The sequence below is a fragment of the Botryllus schlosseri genome, chromosome 3, assembly GCF_051294905.1.
Source record: "Botryllus schlosseri isolate E-star chromosome 3, Bs_hap1, whole genome shotgun sequence".
Classification (NCBI taxonomy): domain Eukaryota; kingdom Metazoa; phylum Chordata; class Ascidiacea; order Stolidobranchia; family Styelidae; genus Botryllus; species Botryllus schlosseri.
Window position 1 is genome coordinate 12,058,107 of NC_137238.1, and position 22,547 is coordinate 12,080,653.

Sequence of the window (22,547 nt, forward strand, 5' to 3'; positions counted from 1 at the left end):
TCGTTATGAGTGCTCACTACTGAGTGCCAATGCTCGATTGCTCATGCTCACTCAGCGAGTGACAGTGAACAGTGTTAATTGGTTTCCATTCAACTACATCTTCCACAATATCATTGCCAAACATCGACAAGGCTATTTTAATTTCATACAATGTCAAGGCGTCGCGTGTCCGCAGCCCTAGAAGTGTGGTTGAGATTCCAAACCAGACATAAACACAAAGCAACAGAGAAGGACGCGGGCCTACGAAAACTAGGTAAGCCCATTTGTTGGCAGTCGAGCGCATCTCTCTTTATCAACAACATGGGAAGGTCTGTGTAAGCAACCGTCAAAATTGACAGAGTGATGAAACGTGAACACTGGGGACAATGTTTGTCGCGGCGAATAATAATTGAGGGACAAGCTATTTCGGGGGATATGTCATCGGCTTCATTGTGGCGTGTGGATCGGGGTATTATAACCGGCTCCGATTGGTCTCGGTAAATCTGCAGCTTATATGAAGTCACAGTACCTACTGATGGATATGCCTAATGTGGTGTCATAACTCAACAGTAATACTGACATTGAAGTTGTCAGGGACTGTTCTCGGATGTCAAAGGATAACGCGATTAAGAGGTGGTCAGTAACGAAGTACTTACACATTTCGGAGTATGCAAGTAGATTCTGCCTACCTGTACTAGGTACTCAATGGCTTGTTTTGGACTACTTCCGCCAGGTTGTAATGGCCCGAGTCACAATTTCTTGGTGACACTATGCCTCGGACTCGGCCCTCTACTCACTGACTTGGACTCGGACTTGACTCGGCGGTGAAGTGAAAATGACTCGATTCGACTCTCGAGTCAAAACTATAAAAGTGAGATTGAGTCGCCACTCAGAATCTTGTAACTTGATTACTACCCTGACTTCCGCTTCCACAGTTTTTGAGCAAAGCTAATTACTTACTTTCGATCAAAGCGACCACGTCTTGAAATAACCCATTATTACAGTAAACGAATATACGTGAGACATTTTTTTGGGTCATCAGACATTTTGCATTAGTCGCGATGCGATTTCGAATATAACCTCATACGACACGATGCAACTGCTAAATGTATGCGTTCCTCGAAATTACTTGAATAATGTTCGACCTTTCCGTAAGTGGTCTTGACAAGTCTTTGAAATGACTTACTTGTGAAATTGAGTGAAAAACTACTTCTACTTCTACTTGAGTAGCAGCGCTGAGTACTTTGACCACATCTGGTGACTACAACTTCGAGACAGAAATATGAGGTCAATTGCATTCCCAAATATGTGATCATAAACAGTCTGCTGGTTTCGGGATTGTCGTGTGAACTTGAAGACCTGCCATACCTATACCGATATTGAAGATCATGTATTAGAGTTGCCACGCGTGTAGTAATCAAAGGCACGAAAAATTTACAGTTTTTACGAGTTTCCGGATATGGGCAATAGGATAACTAATCCACAATATAATATAGGAATCGGGGAAGAGACCGCCCCAAGCATCGTAGACAAAGGTTAGTTGCACACAAGTGCCTACTTCAACAGAACGAATAGGCTGATACACCGTAACATAGGGATTGTAAAACCAAACTATTTTCTGGAGTCAAGTCAGTACAGTTTTGCAAACGAAAACACGACCGTGCGAATATCAAGTCTTCGGGTCAAGGGCTACTAAACGTGTTACGGGTTAAACAAGAAAACAGGAGAATTGTTGCTAATGTTTTGGCTTCTTATTGTCAACCATAACAAATACTACTGCTATCAATCGAATCGAAATTTATCAACGAGTTCGATAAGATCAGAAAGTCAACTACGATCCCACGCAGAAAGTTGAAATTGAAATTATCGCCATATTTGGCATTTGACCTACATTCACTATACAACGAAAACGATGTACAACGGACGGATTTCGACAAGATTCAATCAGAAGCGGTATAGGAAGTCTATATTTCCACAGTCCGCACCCAGATTATAATCTCAAGCTGAAGACTACGGTATCTTCCGTTTAGACAAAGCGGCATAAATCCAAAACCATCGAACGGTGACGAATAGACAACTCTATGAAACAACTAGTAATTTTACGTGGGCACAATGTCCAGTCATATCCGGATATACGGATATGCCAAAGAATTCGAACATCGTCGACACATCGTATGAATTGATAAGTATGCTTTCACGCTCCGTGTGATATGAAGCTATTTAGTCAACAATGGAATCACGGTTTAAGATATTGGGGTATTTCGGTATTTACACTATTGGTCATTTGTAATCGCACGCGATGGAGATGAATTTGCCAAGCGTAGACGCTGTAAGATGCAAGGCGTCTTGTCGGTTATAAATTGTCTGTCCCTTCACCAATTTCCAAAGTAAGAATCTTACTAGAGCAAATGATCTATCTAGTTTCTGGTTAAACCTGGTGCATGCCATGGTGACAAAATTACTGTTTAAAAAGTAGTGAAATTGTTAAGCTATCAATTGATGGCAGCGCAGTATTGACCTGTATACCAAGTGCATTGTATCATTGTGCTATAATATCATTTACATAATCTGCTTGTTAATATGCGTCGTTTTAGGTTACACCTGCATCTAATGTACGCCGGGCATCCACATCGGGAGCAAATGTGGTCCCTCGTTCTTTAGATTTTTGTGTGTTGCGCGTTTAGACGTCACGGCAACGTTGAAACGCCTTTTGACAATTCAAAACGTAAAAAATCTTCGCCACTGCCATGATGCCAGGCCATTTTTCCCTAATCTTACACTGTGTTTATGAAGGATATTATAAATCATCGAAACAGTCACTGACAACTAAAGGGGGTCGGGTGGGTATCTATTCCTTTACTGGCATTGACAAGCAGGCAAAACACAGTAAACATTCTGGGTGACAGTAACGTATTTATGAGTTGATACCTTGAGTTAAACGCAATTAGGTCAAATATGCCTCGCAAAACGCCCGACCACCAAAGACAGCAAAGAAATAAACCAAGGCAAAGAAATTCCAGCAATCGCGACCGTGCCCAACAGAATCCTCCCGCCTATTTAGAAGTTACCGAGTTTAATGATCGGTTCATTAGCCGCAGTCGATGTGGCACAGGTAGATGGGGCGGTGTCATTAAACTTGACGACTGCACTCTGATAAATGCGCTCGGACTCCCTCGTGACGAAGTGGATAAAGTTTATTGTCCGCCTTCCAAGCTTGACGATCATTGATACGCGTAAAGCCACAGGAAAATCCGAGAAATGATTGATTTAAACGCACATCTTTGACCCGACTCACGGATCAGCGACCAGGCCTTACCTACTTGCCGAATATAGAAAGGGGATATAATTTCTAGTATAAAGGTTAGTAAACCGTTGGCGGTGGCGTGCGGTTTGCCTATCAAATTACTCAGGGGTAAATAACTGTACACGGGTACAATATATCTGTTATCGCTTGCACTGTGTGTGTGTGACCCATTTCGACTCGGCTCGGATTTCATCTGTCTTGTTTGCATTACCATGTAATGCCTCATACCCAAACTGACAGACGACGATGGACCAACGTTGGATAGTTTGGCGTTAACGGTTCATTTCATATTCGCGAAGACAGTATCTACGGAACCGCACTGTGTGCAGATTTGCCAATTACGTATCGGTAATTACTGCTAAGTGGGGGAAGATATGGAAAAAGGGAACGATACACCGGGCGAAATCGTGATAAGGAACAATGAACGCAAATACAGCAATCTTCTGCTGCAAGATTTTGGAAAACAGGCCCAGGTCGTGAACTACACGACGTGTTTTCGCAGCAATCTGATAAATGAATACAAAATACAATGATGTAATCAAGTTTTCGGCAACTTCTGGTCCGCGGAGAAGTTTGTTAATGGTCCGCGAAAAGTTCTTGCAAGCTAAGTACAGGTTCAGAGATATAGTCGTGAGGATCACTGATAAAACTTTGATTATATCAAGGAAATCTCTTCTATCGAAACAAGTGTTTTACTGCCATACTTATAGGTAGCCTTAGATGCCCTTATTGCATATGAGCTGCAGTCAATGTCACATTTGTGTATTTGAAGACTGATCCGCGTGAAGAAATGCCAGACCGCACAGCGAAAAAGGTTGCCGACACTGGATTGTCATCAATTATGGGTGATTTAAAACAGCACGATATGACATGTGATGTACTAAATATATTGCATTCCGCTGTCCGTCCACGTAATGATGAAGTAGGCCTAAATAATAACTGATAAATGCGGAATAAAGTTTTGTATTATGACGCAAAAATCGCGATGACGCAAGGGTTCGAACCCACCCAAACGCAATTGTAATATAATTAGTATGCTAAAGAAGAAACTGTAATGTCCTACTGGTCGTTTCACCTTTCCCAAAATGGAAACAGTACTAAATCTAATCCTTTTGGGATCATGAGGCCTTGGAAAGATAACGGTTGGAATTAAATATATAGCAAATACAACAACGTGTTTAATCATATCGTCCAGATTCAAGTAGACGGGGACTTATTCATTCATATGCTGCTGGGATCTCCCTACATTCTCTGCAGAACCGTTTGTTTAGAATAATTCCAACGGGATGATCATCTCATTTTGGAAGTAGGCCAAAATTAATGTAGATCATTACATAGCTAGCTCTCCTACGTCGTCATAATAGGTTAATTCACACTCAAAAGTGTGATCCATATTTCCGACTGTTTATTCACATCTGCTTTGGCGGTTAAGTGTGTTTGCGTTATCGCCTCCCGCCGCGTGCTTCCATAAGACTTCAAATATTATTTGCACTGGAATAACGCCATTAAACTTACCGAAGTTAGGACAACAACACTTGGTTGGCTTCCGGACCTACTATTATATCCTGTAGCAACGTCAGTTACACGAGTGATGTGCTTATATAAATGCACGATTTGAATTAAGCTTGTCACATAAGCACATTAGTTAGGCCTCGACCGGAATAATTTGTATGTCATCGCAACTATACAGCGTAAAATCGATGCGCTACAGTGAATCCCCGAGTACCCAGAATGGCATCGCCCGAATAATTGACAATACAAGATAATCTGGTGTATAATTGCACGATGATTTAGGTTCTATTATAGTCCTAATGTCAGAACTAGACTACTAAATGCGACCTCGATTTGTGAAATCTCTTGGCGATGATTCGAATGCATCCATCCATGCATGCATACAGGCAACGAGATTTGTCACGGTTGAATTACCATTGGTCGCATGGCAACCACTCTCAAGGTACCGGAATAAATGAGCTGGCGAAATGAAACTCAAGGGTTTGTTTAGGCAAGCTGGCCAATTATTGGTAATGGTTATAGGCGCTGAACAAAATCGTCCTTCAAAGCGAGTTGTTTTACTTGTTTAGTAAATTTAATTACAGCAGTACACATGGAATCTGGTACGCTTAACGACTTAACTGAAATCTTGGTATAATACGCCCAGCTGCTGTTCAGATATCCGTCAATAGCATTGTTGCTAACTAGCCCGAGGAATCATTTAATATTCGATTTATAGGATATTGAATCCCGCGAGATTTTTATGCAATGTCCGCGTGGAATATTTATCGAGTGTCGAAAGGCGAACAATGGGCTGAAGAATTCGCTTGACGTCGGAGCTTGCGTCAAATACAGCTGGATATAATATAATTGGAACTGTCAGCGATTTTGTACTAGTTTTCACTGTTCAGTGTGTGTTCAGTTTAGCAATCCTTCTTTGGTCGTAATCGAATGCAATTCAAATTGCCAACACTTTAAAAGGCGTCCGCTCTCCGAACATGCCCGCAAACTTACATAACCGTTTCGCGAACAATCATAACAAGACCATTGTTCGGTGACATAGATTTACTGGATTGGCACTACTCTGCGCATTGTCCCATCACACACCGCGTTACACAAACGATTACTAAAGCTGGTTATCAGTCACCGTTACCTCGGACGAATATTAACTTACCACAAAAGGCAAGTTGGACAATACTACACGTACGATTGAACCGCATAGCACGCCATTCCAGTAATGTACACCGGCCATTACTGGGAAGGTCCTACGCATAGCAAGCAATGTTCACATGGTTCGGAAATCGGATGTATGTTATGATGAAGGAATGATCGGAATTTGCAGGAAACGAGACACCTCTATTGAATCCGAACTAAAACATGTCGGATGAGTGTGTTTTATATAAACACGGTACCGGTTCCTAGAACACAGTAGCTCTTCTGGACCGGTCTCCAAGACAGCCAACGCATTTTCGTATATAAACAGTGACGTGTTACCTATGGCGTAGTGCCCCACTGAATATTCAATAATTCATTACTGTTATCTTAAGATGTGTAGATGTTTCAAACCACAAATTCGATGTTTAAATCTTTCTACGCAACCCCGATTATTCACACAGTTGTGAAACCGGTGTATACGAGGATGATGATGGTACAATCAGTCTTTCACCTGTCACACCGAGTACCATTACAATGGGTCGTCCGTCATGAACGAAGCTGGTAATCTCTCGGCTAATAGCTGGTTGCAAAGATAAACGTCGTATGGACGGCAATAAACATCTCGTTACCGGCGATCCCAAGTCTCAGGACAAGTGAGACAGACGCCAGACAGTGATTAATATGATTTGGAAGACATCGTGTGCTATCCTGACACACAGTCATTTGAGCGTAGCAACAATGATAAACGATAATAAACTAGCACCACACGCGAACAACAATGGGGCACTCAATTACACGAGTGTTAATTGGGAATTGGTCGACTGTGAACACTCGGTTCACAGTGTCCTACATCAAAATATATCCATTGTTACAGTTTTAAAGCGATAGTGCACTTGTAGCGCAGTCAGCACGAATCCACGCTACGCAATCTTAGCGGCGGATTTGCGAATGTCTGATAAAGGCAATGCGAAGGGCATATATGTGTTGGCTGACGTTCGAACCCACTATAAATGATGTAGAAGCGCTTCGGCAATGTCCGGACCCTACCATTTCTTTCTTCCAATAACGAGAGGATTTATTATTTTGAAATCCTATAATAGCTCATTGAAAAGTCGCAACATGTACAAATCCGAATCTACTTTATAGAAATTTTAGAAGGCTGGTTTGGACAACATGAATTCTGGAAAGGTCAATGAAAAACAGAATCTGCGGTTTGTATTTTAACTTCCGATTTCAGTAGAGCCGGGTCGCACTGTCGCATACCGGAGTGCAGAGCGTGGAAGTACGTATGTGACAGTTCTATCTAGTTTCAGATTGCGTTTTCACAGTTTTATGTCTGCATGCTGAAGAACTAGCAGCATCACCTATTGCAGTTCGAGACACTTGAAAAAATTCCATTGCAAGTCATCTTGGGCAATGTAGCTCCAAGAAGTCGCGCAATGGAAGTTCGATACAGATATTCGACACCACACAGCACCTGCCCTGGCGTCTGTTACTCTATTTCGCCTTCTTGCGTTTCCATGACGGTGCAACATTCGTAAAACGACTGAAACTATATATCGAACAAATAGGGCTCATCATTATGCAGGTCTTACAAAAATCGGAACACAGCAGGTCCTTACGTTTGAATCAACGACAGTGATGTTAATGTCGCATGCCTGCAATCAATACAATGTCGCGACTGCCTTTGAATGGTAAATTGGTAACGCTACCGGCGTGAGACAGGGCTTATTATTGTGAGAACGTGGTGAGAACAAGCCAATCATTTCATATCTGTATTATGGCTTAATGGTGTTGCCATGCTACAGCAAGTCATAGACTGGTTGCAACTGTTTGTAAATCATCATTGGGATATATTCACACGCTGTGTTGCAGAGACTATAATCGTTAATCGATACCAAAAATACCAAAATAAATCTAGTAATAACAAAATAATCAAAATAATCGACGCTCCCAATACTTGTAACTAGGGCTGGGCACAATGATTCGAGTACTCGAATCTGAATCGAGTATTAATTTTAATGATTCGAGTCGAGTAGTAAAAGACGATTTTTTCGAGTACTGAAATTATACGCTCCTCGCCACTGAAAGTTAATTTATTAACGAGAATTATAGTTTCGATACTAATTTTCACAGTTGAAGCCTTGAAAACCTGACTGGCCGTATCATAGCATACGAAACATATCGTACAGAGTACAAACATTACTGGAAATGGCACATTTCCGAGGTCATGATCATCCCACAACATCGTAACCAAGTGCAATGAAATCGGTATGGCCGAACAAATACCAAAGTATCTTTAATGCAGTGGCGGCTCGTGACAATATCGGGTGGTGGGGCAAGGGCTGCAAGCGACTTTTATCAAGATGACGTCACAATGGCGTTTTCCAACGTAAACAAGTAACTTAATGATAGTACGGTAACATGAATTTCCCGGCAACAGTGATTTTAACGTATGTGCCACGAGAGGTCTGCTGGTGAGCTGTGACTTGAAGTGTGGTAACTGCGTAAACGGCGTACGGAACAAAGATTCAACACGGTTCATGTTCGCATTAGACCTGACTAATTATCTGCAGAATTGGAAATGACTATAACTCGAGAGATAGCGTAAGCCTAATTGGAAAGGTCAACGAATTCGGACAGATACGCAATTGTTATCTCATAGATTGGGCCTGTCTTATTGAATCCAAAACATCATTCTAAAGAACTAAGAATAGCAGCCTCGGAAATTTGGTCTCGGTAGTCGGTACAGCATAAGAGATTTTGGTCTTGAAACTGGAGACTGTAACACGACACATACGTTTTTATTACTGTCTTATAGGTCTGCTGCGAAATGGCCTTTGGAAAATATATTACCGAATAAATACGTGGATGAAAGCCTTAAACTTGGTACACTGTTACATGACATTATCGAGAAGTGGCCTCATGGCCCTTTTCGGTATGGTACACTGTCAAAATTAATGCGAACAGACCAACACCGAATTTTGCGTAAAATTTACTGAGGAATAGGCTGATCAAGTGATCAGCTGTTAGCCGCCATCGAAAACGAAATAACTATCGCGCTTGACAGGGGGTTGTAAGCAAATGGCTTGAAGGCCACAATTTCACGGTGAAATTGACATTGGAGAATATAATATCAAAGTAAATATTTGAATGCAAACTGAGAATGATATCATCATCTCAGTTAACGTTACCGCAGATACACCGGCTTTTGCGTGAAATCCGCAATGTGTTGTAGGCTAAAGTGTCAGATCGAAGCACATCTTTACCACACTCGACCTTGATAACGAAATTACTGCCCTAATCATTGAGTGTCAACCTTGAGACTTGGCACAGCGTTCGATACTAAAATCAAGACATACCGTGCAAAAGCTTATGACGGATCTAGGTAAGGAGCATCGTTAAAATCAATAGAGACCAATACCGGCTTTGCGTATAATCTGTTAGCGATAAATGACTAGTCAGCTCTCACTCGAATTAGGAAACCAAATTACCACTAACACAGTTCAGTGACAAACTTAAAACTTGGTACAGCGTTCGATACTAACATTAAGACTTACCGTGCCAAATGTCATAACCGATCTCGGTATTGAACATCGTCAAAACCAATGGATACCAATACCGGCTTTTGAGTAAAATCTGTTTGCGATACATGACGGATCAGCACACACTCAACTTCGGAAACGGAATTACTACCCTAAACTTTAAGTAGAAACCCTGAAACTCGGGGCAGTGTTAAATACCACCATCACGACATGACATAACAAGTTTCAAGAGTTTTCATGGTGTAAAACCCCATTAAAATCGACCTATACCAGCGAAGGTCGACTAAACGCAGATGACGGTAACAGAGTTCAGCTATAGATACGATTGTTACATCACACCTTAAGGGCACAGAGCTATCGTGCCCCGGTTGCTCGGTAATTTTATGAATAGGAGAGAGTAAATCACCGTTTCTTTATTGTGCGCGGTTTTGAGAGAATAGACAGTGAAAGCTTGTTATGAGCGCTACCGGGGCAAGCCCCGGCTAGGCATTCGCAAAGCGAAAACACAGAAGAGAATTCGATTTTCGCATAAACTTCGCTATATATGGGCATTTACAAGCGAAAGGACAAGAAGTATACGATTTTCGCTGTGATTTCGGTTTATATAGATAGGTGTGCGTCTATAAATTGTGAAGAATTGTTATTGAACAGAATTTTAGGTGGGGCAATGCCCCAGTTGCCCTATAGGACGAGCCGCCACTGCTTTAATGTGATGGGTAACAGGCATAATATTCTTTGTGGTCGCATAATAGGCACATATGTGAGCTTTGACATATTGCATTCCGTTGTGACGTCATAATGAGTGATACTTGATTACTCAACTCGACTCGAAGCATAATACGTGATTACGAATCGAATCACTCAGTTACTCGAATTGGCCATTCTCGGTAATGTCCATTCTCGGTGGTGTCCATTCTCGGTAATGACCCTTCTCGGTAATGTCCATTCTCGGTAATGTCCATTCTCGGTAATGGTTTTCTCGGTAATGTCCATTCTCGGTAATGGTTTTCTCGGTATTGGTATAGAACCGACTGATATGACGTACGGTCAGAGATGTATCCAGTACCTACGGATATTTCAAGTCAATTTTCCATAACAAAGTGACCCGTCCCACAGAAACGTTATGCCTGTGACGTTGACGTAGTTACTACGACTGTTATCGTACCACATAGGACCATATCTACTATAGCTTATAGATAATCGATGGGCTACCTCTGGAAAACCATGTACAAAATCAAATTCCTATTATAGCAGCTACTCTCTCTTTCCAAACATACCCCTACGAATGGGTGCTTGACGATCTCGGAAAGGCGCTTCAATAAACAAGATGCCACAACGGGACACGCATGGACGAATCATTTACGTCATGTTTAAACCTGTTTTGCTTAACCACAGTGTGAAGTATACGCTCGCGGTCACTACGATGACAAGGGAAAATGTTATTTATAAATTAGCGCTTTCCCACGATTTTTCGAAAACTCGGCTTTGTACTTAACATGTGCCTTCCTTAATTCACGGATACATGCTTGGCCAGTTTCGAAGAACCTTTCTACACTACACATGGCATATATCTGTATGAAACGATACTCTACATTTGAGATATCCTTTCCTGGCAAGATATAGAGCTAGTGTGGTGTGACATCATTGTTAGTAAGTGGCCCCAATGGACACAAGACCCAGAGTAATCCCCGATCAATGCAGATGTCTCCACAATTTTCCAGAGCTGAGTGATCCTCAATTAAGAAATGCGAACCCCAGCAGGATATGCTTTAGCAAAACCCACTCTGCTAGTACTTTTTTTTATGTTTTTATAACGCGTTGAGTAGATGTAGATATCATTAATTGGAATGTGTTACCAAATGTGATTGGTAGCAGCGGCTATTGAGTACTTTTACTTCACGTAAATTATGTGAGAGTCAGTATCAGTAAGGAGCTGAGCTAAACGCACTCCACGATAGAGGCTTTAATACCTAGCAACCGCTTCGCCACAGGTGCGCAAACTCAACGAATACCACCAACCGAATTCAAAACGCATGCATATGCCGCAATACAGCAACATGCAACGTGGGATTATCCAAAAACATCGCAATGAGTGTGGACGTAGCGACTTCGCGGTTAATCGCAAGCAATTTAATTTTAAATGTAACAAGAAACCTCCACAATAATCATAGAGGGTCGTTATTCGATTGGGGGTTGCACTGACTCATATATTTCTCGGTAAAATTATGGATTCGATATATTTCCACTGGCGCCATGCACAATAAATTCACAGCCGTCAAAATACGACAGACCAGAACGACCCGGGCGAAATCAAATCGATACCAGAGCCGCTAAAAAGTTTCTCATATATTCCAGTAATGGCATAAATTTCGATATCACTCCGTCTTATCCGAGGCAGACGGGCTTAAATGAAAAACACAAGTAAAAGCGGTTTCTTTAATTTTTCGTCGGCCCCGTGGGAATACAAGCCGCGCGTCCCAAGAACGCGAAATCGAAGTTAATTTGATCGAAGGTCTAATGAATCCATCCATCCAGACTTGGACTAATGCTTTAATGCGTGGTGCCGAGATGAACGACCGCAACGCGCAGGTATCCATGCCTTATTTGCGAATAATGCATTACGGATCTCGGGGTCGATTACATTGCAGCGGAATGGAAAATTCCCAGATGTAAATCGACCTGCACTATACAATGGACCATTAATGCAACGGGGGGAATCTTGTTATATCTTGTACTCAGATATGGAGTACTCAATATACAATTGTGCCTATTTGTACTCGCTTTTATAATTTGGATTTGGAAAGCTATGTAATTTTGAGATAAGTTTACATCAACTTTATGAGTGAAATTGTCATCAGAGCCGCGTGAAATAGCTCATGTAACACGGCAACTGATTATATCTTCGAAAATCGTACCTAGTTGTAGTGTCATTAGACATTCTTCATTGTTAGCTTAGATACATCTGCATTATTAGCTACTCGAGCGAGTACTCTTGGAACCTTGATTATTTACGTCCATTGGAAGTAGTTTCATCATGTATTGGAAAAATCTGAAACATCTCAGCTATGCACTGCTCAATACCGGGTTCTTCGCGTTCATAGTATCAGAGAATCAAATGTGATGATTACTAATCTTGTAAACTTCTTCCTAGAGCACCGGTATGCTTGCATCTCGGCCGACTCTCACGCACCAACTATTGTTCAAGCCTATCAATATCAAATGCATTGCGCACGGACGTGTTTATTATGGCACTCGGGCTGGTTTGATTAAGTTATAAATTAGGAATACATTTACCCACAGTATGGGTTAGTGATAGCCTTGAATGCTCTACGATACTGTGTCTGATAACGTTACGGAACGCGTCTTGATAAATGAGAAGTATTCAGAAAAATAGCAATGTAGATAATTAGACATGTACTATGTGTGGACTTTGTGCAATGTACAATTACAGTACAAGGTGTTTTGAAGTCTGTGCGACAAAAGATACCAACATTTAAACTTGCAGTTAATTATAATTGGAAAATATAAGCATTTTGTATTCTGGTCCCGATTGAGATACAATACGTTGACTCAATGCATCGTGAAATGTGTGCAATCACCTTTGACTGGGAATATTTCATCTCCTTCATCGCAGGTACGTTTTAATCAACGATATTTACATCGATACGGCTTTCAACAGAATAGCTACACTCTAGTTCATCATTCACTGTGCGCTCGTAGAACGGACCCCAATTAACAATTCACCGGTATTCGAAGAGGAATTTCGTTATTTCCGTGAAAGTTAGTACCACAGCTCCAGATGTCCGGCGCTATGTGATTAAAAGCGATAGCGTATATTTCGAAAACTAACAACAAACCATCTATCAAGTCGCAGCGGAGGTGATCTCGCCTTCTCGCCTGGCAGCCGGCAATTAGTCAACTATGCTAATGGCTAAGTACAACCACATCTGTTAGCGCTGCATTCGCTCTGCGATCGACAATTAAATTCTCTATGATAATTACACGATTCTTACGGCGGAAAATGATCGTAATCTTTAGGCAACGGCGCGTTTGAAACGCGTCAAAATCCTAAAAATCTATAAATATTCAACACATAATTTCGGAAGCGTTAATCAAAGCTACCAAATACCCTCAAGCGTCTACCAATCGGTCCACATGACATAACTAATGAAATTGATCTGCCAAGCATGCAATCCTGTCTTGATTTCAACAACTCTATTTACCACCGTGCACAAAACTGTTAGTTGAGGCATTATCATTATCGCGGACACGTAGTACGCAATGTGCATTACAATGAGCGGGCTCTTTATGAGCAGAGAAGAAGTGACTAAACACCGCATTTTGACGGGGCGGATTACATATCGAAATTGTAGAGCGCGTATTATTGATATCGAGTTGGCATTAACTTGTGATCTATGACATAAACTGTACATTTTAAACAAGTGTCGTGTAGTCTAGATATGGGTTACAACCCGCAGACCGAGAACCACAAAAACAGGAATAGATTGGATGTTAGAATTTGCATAATCGTTCACAGACCAAAATTTAGACAAATTCAACTACATTCTCTGTCCGAATATCTGTGATCTGTTCGCACTTGAAACGATGTATCTTTGCCGGTTAATTTCGTATCATTACGGGGGACAGCCATCCGGTGCACGCATATGGGTGCTAACAGCAGTTTACATTTGAGCACTATCAGTTTCAGAAGTAGGTCACGCACGTAACACAACGGGTGATGCACGGCGTCGCGGTTGACTCAATATTGATGATTTGTTACGACGGTAAATTCGATAAAATAAAACGTGACGGGTCACATCGGTCGCATTGATATCGCGGCTACTACACCAAATCGCCAGGTGTTGTTTGCCGTGACTTTATTACATTATTTGACCTCCCAGACTTGCCAGCGTTTGTCACATATAGATGTGCACACCGACATGGTATTCCCCGTCTATTGGTTTTGATTTAAATTCGGGAAATTGTGCCTAAATAGAGACTAGAGACTTGACACATCACTCCGCACCCAAACTGCTTTCAATCCTACTAGGCTAGATAACAGCTCTAAATCTTACTCGGACACATTCGGTAACTTTGTGACGTAATATTCAGTCAGTGCGAGAGATACCATGGTACAAGAAATCAAGTATTCACCGACTGGAAACCTAAATCTTAGTATACAGCAGGAGCACTATGTTCTTTCAGTATTATCAGGTGTAATGAACAACGTACTTTGTAAGTTGATGTCACAGAATTTGGTTGCGCGCCGCAGACTTTATTGATATCAGGTTACCATGTCTTGGAAATGTTGCATTTCAAGACGCATTACCCCAAGTATATCAAGCTACATTTTAGTAACAAGCCCAAATATCCTTATTCTTACAGCGCAATATGACTGCGCACTGGTTCATTGGTGCGCTACTGGTAGCAATCATTCAACGAAACAGAATGCTAGATAATACCTTGCTGCTTTATCGAGGATCAACTTAGCGCAATAGGCTTAATAGAGGCGTCGATAGGTAGGTTGTCAAAATGACAATGTTGCCAGACACGGGGCAAACCTAATCTCTTAAAGGCATTTAAGAGAAACGTAACTGCTGGGAACATCGCCTTTCATACCACCGACACCGCAAATTAACACTTTCCCATAAATTTCATATGATGTCATGTTTTTAAAAAGAGCGATGTCGGCCGTGTGGCTGGAAAAGTTACAAAATATTACGTTCATCTCTTCCTCTGATTTATGACAAAATTCTATTTGTTCCGCTCTAGTTTCGCTCATGCGCGCGCCGCCGACAATTGAACACAGGACACGGTACTTTTTCGCTCGGGCACAACAAATGCGCATTTAACCTACTTTCCTACATTATTTATTTGACGCAGAGCCGGTAGTTAAAACAGGGTAAGTCCGTTTGCACCGCGAATAATGGGCTGTGCGACAACGTAGTACAATGAGTTATGGGGTTATGCTGGGTAATTAGGCGATGGAACTGCTCTATACGTTTTTATGATGTCATAATCCGGCAATCGAAGCGTGGCAGACCTGTCGTCAGATTACGGTGGAGAGTAACGGTAGTAATTAAAATAATCTGTTCAAGTTATATAGAGGGCTTTCCCGCTTTCATATCTGATGGTGTGTTCGTTTGGGGGCAGTGTCATTCGTTTGGTGCTACGAAACTGTCAAGGTCTCAAGGATATCGCTAATGATGTCATAAGATAGCTAAAATCAGTGCCGTAGAACCGTGAGTTTCAGTCCATCAACGTTTCGGTGACATTATATATAGGGTTCTTTTATTGCGACGGAGTTAATTTATATATCGTCAAACGAAACACTATCACCCTACCATGTGCTTCTAAGCTTTTATCGCGTCCGTAAAACTTAATAATCCTTGCTAGGCCCAGGCCGCAGATTTCACATATCGCACACTGCCAACGGTGGACGCAATCGATTGAATATATCGAGAATGTATCAAATCAGGTCGAGAGGCCCCCGGGGAGGCGGAACGACATTCGACGTTAAAATCAAAAGTTCGCAATCGATATAAGTCGCATGTCGCCACGAAAACCCGGAAATTAAACGTCAAACGATTCCGCGTAAAGCAGCTCTCTCCTTGCCCTCCAAATAGACATCTGCAATTTCATTTCAAATTTACGCAGGACATGAAATGTGCTATCTCGGGAGAATTGTGCAGTATATGCACATTCTCGGGATTTACACCCAAAGTGACTTCTCACAACATCGCCGCTACGTACGAAGTGACGCTGACGCTCCTCATTCTGCTTGAAAATTCAAGTAAAAATCGAAACGTATTTTGGTGTATAGTGTCATGTGCAATATTGAAATTCAACCCAGTGTCTTAAAGAAATTATTCATCAGGTTCACGCCTTAGATTACTGGTTACTAACTAAGAGTACAGGGACTACTTACGGTTCCTCGAGGACACAGGGAATTTGCAGAATTGAATGAGAATCTTCAAAATGACATTTTGTATGTCGGATTTAAGCATACACTTGTTGGGTGGAAACAATTCTTATATATATTATAGCGTCGTGAATTGATTCCATATTTTGGTCCAAACAAAGCGACATACGAATTCTCATTAAATTTGCATGAAACTACCTGTTTCATGAAATGTACTCTTAAAGCTAAAATTTAGATTAAGTACATTTTTGATACGGTTCAACAGCAATATTCCCTTTAAGATTTTCTGGTATGTATGTATATTGTAGAAACGCAAGCATCATTTTGCAAAATTATTGGGGATGGTCACATTGGTCAGTCTTCAACTAAAGGGTATGTAAAGATCAACAAGTCTCGCACGACTGTCTCGTATATATATTGGACGCCACGCAAATGTTTCACTGCACAAAGCAACCACTCCACGGTCACGGTAGCCCACGTAACCCAGCGCAAAATTGCGCAGTAAAAATACATGATCATGCGATCAATTAGATTGAAGAAAATCGATTTATCCGGCAGAATAACAAGGCATTGAATGGGGAAAATACATCTTCTACCAAGAATCGTTATGTGTTACGCTGCGGTTCTATAAATTGACAAAACGCAAGCTCTATACACGAAACTGACCGCATATATACATCGCCTTGATGAATAATTTATCATTATCGTAACATTTGCAATGATGAGAATGAGAATTGTGTGTATTTGTAAGACAGAGCAAAAGTTCAAATTTTAGCCATGGCATTTCTGAACCCAGAAGAGTATCCGTTGTGAAAACACAATCTGGCACTTCATCACCAAGGCGAGAATCGACCACGTGTGGCACGGAAATCACAACAGCAATGCGATTTCGGGAACGCAATATCAACAAAATAATGCCTACCATTCACGCAGACATAAGATTAGTTAATGGCACGCTGAAGTGAAGCGGAGGGGTGTAGCGGAGCGAGATTTTTCCCGATTCCACAATAAATCACACTTCAACGAGCGCGGTTTTTGTTTCCCGAGTGCAGAAACAAGACCATGTGCGTCTGGAAAGTAGCACTTGACGCTGGAGAGAGGGATGCTTGGCATTCCACAGCGGCAATTACGGGGTTTGGGGTCCGGGGTAATGTGAGAGTGTTTCGGAAAACGCAGATAAGAAATCGTTGGAATTTCGCAGCGGGAAACACCGTCCGCGAACCAAAAAGATGCGTACAGGGTAAATGACGACGGGAGAGGTTATGGCCTTGTGACGCAACAATTAGTGCAATACTAGTGTGATTCAGGTCGTCCGGCTCTGCCTTTTTCCGGATATGAAGATATAATTTGTACTTTACATTTGTATTTTTACCGAGACAGGATCCGCGATCATGAATTTCGAAAGATTTGAAATTGAAGCAAGTTTTTTCGAGCTTTTTGACTATCAGATGTCAGCTTTATTTGCTATTAAGATTTGAGGATAAATTCTAGTCTGGCCGGATCTGTAATATAGGATCTATATTAGTAACTTTAGCAAGACCAGATCTGAACTTCAATTTAAGCATCGGTTCTTGGGCGACCCAGAATGTAAAATGCGTTTTACTAGCATTTTGAAGATTCTTCGACCTATATAATAAGTGCTATAGCGCCGAAATAGGACATATGTCTCATCACAACGCCCCAGAGCATAAATACGAACAAGGACCGGTATTATTTTATTGTTTGAAAACTGTGATTTTTGTCATATCTTCCATATACACCACAACACGCATTTGCGATCTGATTTGCATTGATTTGTAAGGAAACCTGCAAACGAAATCCCACAAATAACCCGATGTTCAGTGCGGAAGACGTTAAGATCACACTTCCTGTGATTACTGCGACTCCAAATTCACAAAACCGCGACGCAAGATCGCTAAAACGGACCCAGCGTTTAAAACAAGATAACTCAAACTCGTGTAATCGACGCCGCAATAATATCAAGATGACCGCCTCTGGTACAACAATCTACCCGTGACCTTCCTCATGAGGCATAAAATGGAATTATGGCGTAACAAACCACACAAAAGCGTATCTGGTCATCAACGCAGAGAATGTTGTATAGCGGTATAATCCGGCGCCAAGATTTAGCGAAGATATCGCAGATTGATTACCGCAGAAGAACGATCATTTGGTGCCCGCCTTGGGAATGCAAGGTGGAAAGCGTCATATTTGGTTTTTCGTGATATTGATCAACCCACGATACGATAATCGACGATGAAGACATCCGGATGATTTCAGAAAATAGCATTTATATACATACATAAAACGTCAGTGATACATGGCTGATGGATCAGAAATTTACTGCCTGCAAACGAGAAACGCAGACATTTCCAATTTGAAACATAGTGTGAGTTGCAAACCAAGTCAACAATTTGGTGCAAAATTCAGCTTTCTAATCGAAACAAACACAAATCAAACATAATGGAGGATATATAGCGGACTTTTTAAAGTTGCTTCACAGACCCAAACAGGCCCACGAGATTCCTGCGTGGGACGTAACAAACTTACAGGAGCTATCCAATCCATGTGCAATGTACATTTGGTGCCAAAGGTGACATTTGAGTATAATACGGCTTCCCATTCCCATACCGATCAAGCATGACATCGCACCAATTATCGGATAAAATTCAGACGGATACTTCCGGGGCCTACGATAATTCCTATACATCTTGGTCGTATGTTTTAAATCCCAGAGGCACCGCGCCAGAAAAAAAAAACATGCGCAACGGGCAGACAAGCCGTGGTCTCGCGAGACGCGAAGCGGGCCGCTCGATTAAACGGCAGTAAGAGACGCATAGTTAAGTAATTGGCAACATGCGACTAATCCCTAATCGATCAGCAAAAAACGACGCTTGCTTTTACCGAGAAACATTGCGCATACCAGCTGACATATGGCGTATGCCCGGGAGCTAATGTTGATTCTCATAAGCCGCAAAGACCCCCATTGCCAGTTGTCTTGGATGTGTTGACGCGAATTTGCAGCAACAAATAAGAGAATGTCCTAATCGTTCAGCAATAGTGACACAGATTACGACAATTGTGTCGATTGAATGGACGCTCGGGGCCAAGCCGGTCCAATACATCCAATTGTACTAGACAAGCTAGAAGACACATAATCACGTGGCCTTTATCATATACAGTGCTGGAAGCCCAGTGACAGAGCCACAGGAGTGGTATGGAATACAAATATGTAGGGGCAGAAACAAGCGCTGAGGAGAAGTAAACATAATTACCCAGTCAACTATACTCAATTATAATGTCTACCATATGGATACCAAGCTATCCCACTGCGTGTTTCAAATGCCATAACTTTATCACGCACTGTACCGTGTATCGGCGAAGTCAGTATAGCATCAAACAGGATTACTTGTGAACAAACCCAATACATTCACGGCTGACCTTTCTACCAAGCAGCCACTATCACAACATCAGTAAGGATAATCCACACGATCGCGGTAATACTATTGTCAACTAAGCACACCGACGTCAGGAAATTGAAAACGCATACTCGGAGTAAAGTGTTCGATGCGTGAAAGTTAAATTTCAGAAATAGGTGATCAGTGACATAGCGAATGAATATATGCCTAGCTACGCGGACTATCGCCGACCAGACTAAAATGATGTCGTTTTACAAGCGCGCCATTGCCGTAACAAGGGATCTGCGATCCTCCAGGATTCATGAAAGGATTATTCTCATCCCTTTTACACGTGACTAGCTATCGTCATAATAATGACAGCGATACTAAATGCGACACACGTCATCGTACAACACCCATAAACCCACATGCTCGTAATCGCATATGTCAATCTCAGAGATGGAGGAGGAAGGGAAAGATTGCTGAGCGGAATACGTAAAACATAGACAGACGATGACATAAGTCTCTTACAGGATTATACTGGTGATAAGTGCATATTGTAAAACGGAATGTACTGAACAGTATGTTTGACAAGGTACCTATCAATCACGTGTTACTCACATCACCTATGCGGTGGTTTGATGAAGAATTAATGCGTATTTAGAGGAGTATCAAATCAGTGACGACTTAGATATGTAGGCTGTTTAATGGCAGCGGTTTATAACGTGATAACTGAATTCAGATATGGACGAACTCAGAAGAGGAACTCTTTACGGGATTCGACGGGAAGTCAATCATCCACGATACGATTGTACCACGTTCCCACGCGTAGGCTACAAATGCGACACTGTGGTTCCATGACTGCGAAACAAACGTTCGACTGATTTATCACGACGTGTACTAACTAATATTACATATTTGAAGACATTATCAGTGATAAGACACACAGATTGATGCCTCCTGTATCGCGAATATGCGTTAGCACATTTGAAATGCGATGATGTGCCACATTAGCGCTGAATGGTCAGTTAAAATATAAGTGCCGGTACTGTAACGTGGGTATTATTTGCAATAATCCCATGTACGACCTAAACCGCGATTCACAAAAGTCAACGTGCGTGGTATTGCGTCATCACGTAGTATCTGTCTCACAATGAACTGGAATACGCCGATCTCATCCCAGATTCTATTACCCGCAGTACCGTGAAATCACAGGTAGCAAACACAATACGACGCCCATACCACACAATACTTCAGCGTTCAATGGAAAGCAATTATGTCCGACCCATAAGGAAACACAAAAGTAGACATTAAGTCAACAGCATAATTCCAAGTGTTTGAAAGCACTCGGTATCTTAAGAGTGAGCAATGCGCCTTACGAATTACGATACGGGTAACTACGATGATATTGCGTTAACAGAATTATTGTTATTACCACTAAAGTTGGCGACTTGGCATACCGATACAGACTGTTGCAAGATATATAAACTAAACATACAAATGCTAGATTTCAATGATCTATATTCAATATTCATTATTGGTGGAATATTCAAAGCGGCGCAGACACTACCGGTATCTACCTTATCGATAAAGTGTACCCAGTAACATTATTATAGACTACACCGCACTCAAAAATAACTCAAAGCAAATTATACTGATCTGAAAGTGTCCAATGTCCATGACCCTTATAATTTGAATGGTCTGTCACGCGGAATATATGAAAAGACTCACCACTAACAACGGATACCACGGCGGACCTCTGGTCGGACCCCACGCTGTTTTGGGCTTTACAGGTGAAGTTGTAAAATGCGGATTTCTTAGACTTTTTGATCTTTTCGATCCACAGCGTGGAGCCGTAATGTTGCTTGTTATCCGAGTACGTTTTGATGTCGAATTTATTGCTTGACACCTAAAACAGAACATCTTGGTACTGAAATAGCGAGAGCCCCTGACTCTTGAAATTCTGTGGCGTGCTAGATTATTTTGATAAATTCCTAATCTGGTTGAGACTTAGAGAAAGAGCCGGACTGAATCCGGAATACTAGTAGAATAGGCAAGGATATCGAAAAACTGACTGTGAATTCTGTCACAGTTTGCTATATTCACAGGAATTTCTATCCATAGCTGAATATAGTGAGAAATAACATTTGTGCGAGTGCAGAGGTGTAACCGATTGCGCGTCAAACTGACTGGATCATTGCGCGAAAACTGGTGCTCGAACCGCAACGCAAACAATCGACGTAATCAATTAGGACGACGGCGTTTAGCATCACCGCGACAATGTTTGTCAACACGCCGTCTTGGGAAAGTGCTGCCGTTCTGCCAAGTGTCTATTTGCTTATGTTACGAAAGGCAATTGATACCGATGTGTATTGGATGGTTTGATTATTGCAAAAGCGAACTTGAAGTGCATAGGGATATTGTGTGGATGGAAACACGCGTTTAATACGCAATAGTCGAAACGACATTTATATGAAAGCGCAACTGTGTGCTCAATCACTACATGTGCAATACGGAATAACATTAGGTTTATGCTAGCTGTGTAACACTATGATACGTGATAAAACAACCGCACGTGCAGTACACGCTGTACCGGTGACTGTGAGAATGGATTGCAGTAGGTATGGACTGTTCACGAGAACTATTTATAAGCAGCTTAGGATCGAGGTCATTGATATTCTCTAAATTCATTAAGGATATTATCAGCTCGACTTATTACAATATACCCTAGAAAATCTCGACTTGGTATCTGA

At 41.6% G+C, this 22,547-nt stretch overlaps 1 protein-coding gene across 5 annotated transcripts in view; it reads right to left on the reverse strand.

Moving 5' to 3' along the window:
• LOC145435789 (receptor-type tyrosine-protein phosphatase delta-like) overlaps positions 1-22,547 on the reverse strand; it is a 75,716-nt gene that overhangs the window by 48,907 nt on the left and 4,262 nt on the right. For all 5 annotated transcript variants that reach the window (XM_080313062.1, XM_080313058.1, XM_080313060.1 and 2 more), the window contains one exon: positions 21,526-21,703. In XM_080313062.1, the coding sequence (XP_080169188.1) occupies positions 21,526-21,703 (178 nt within the window). The remainder of the gene's footprint in view (positions 1-21,525; positions 21,704-22,547) is intronic.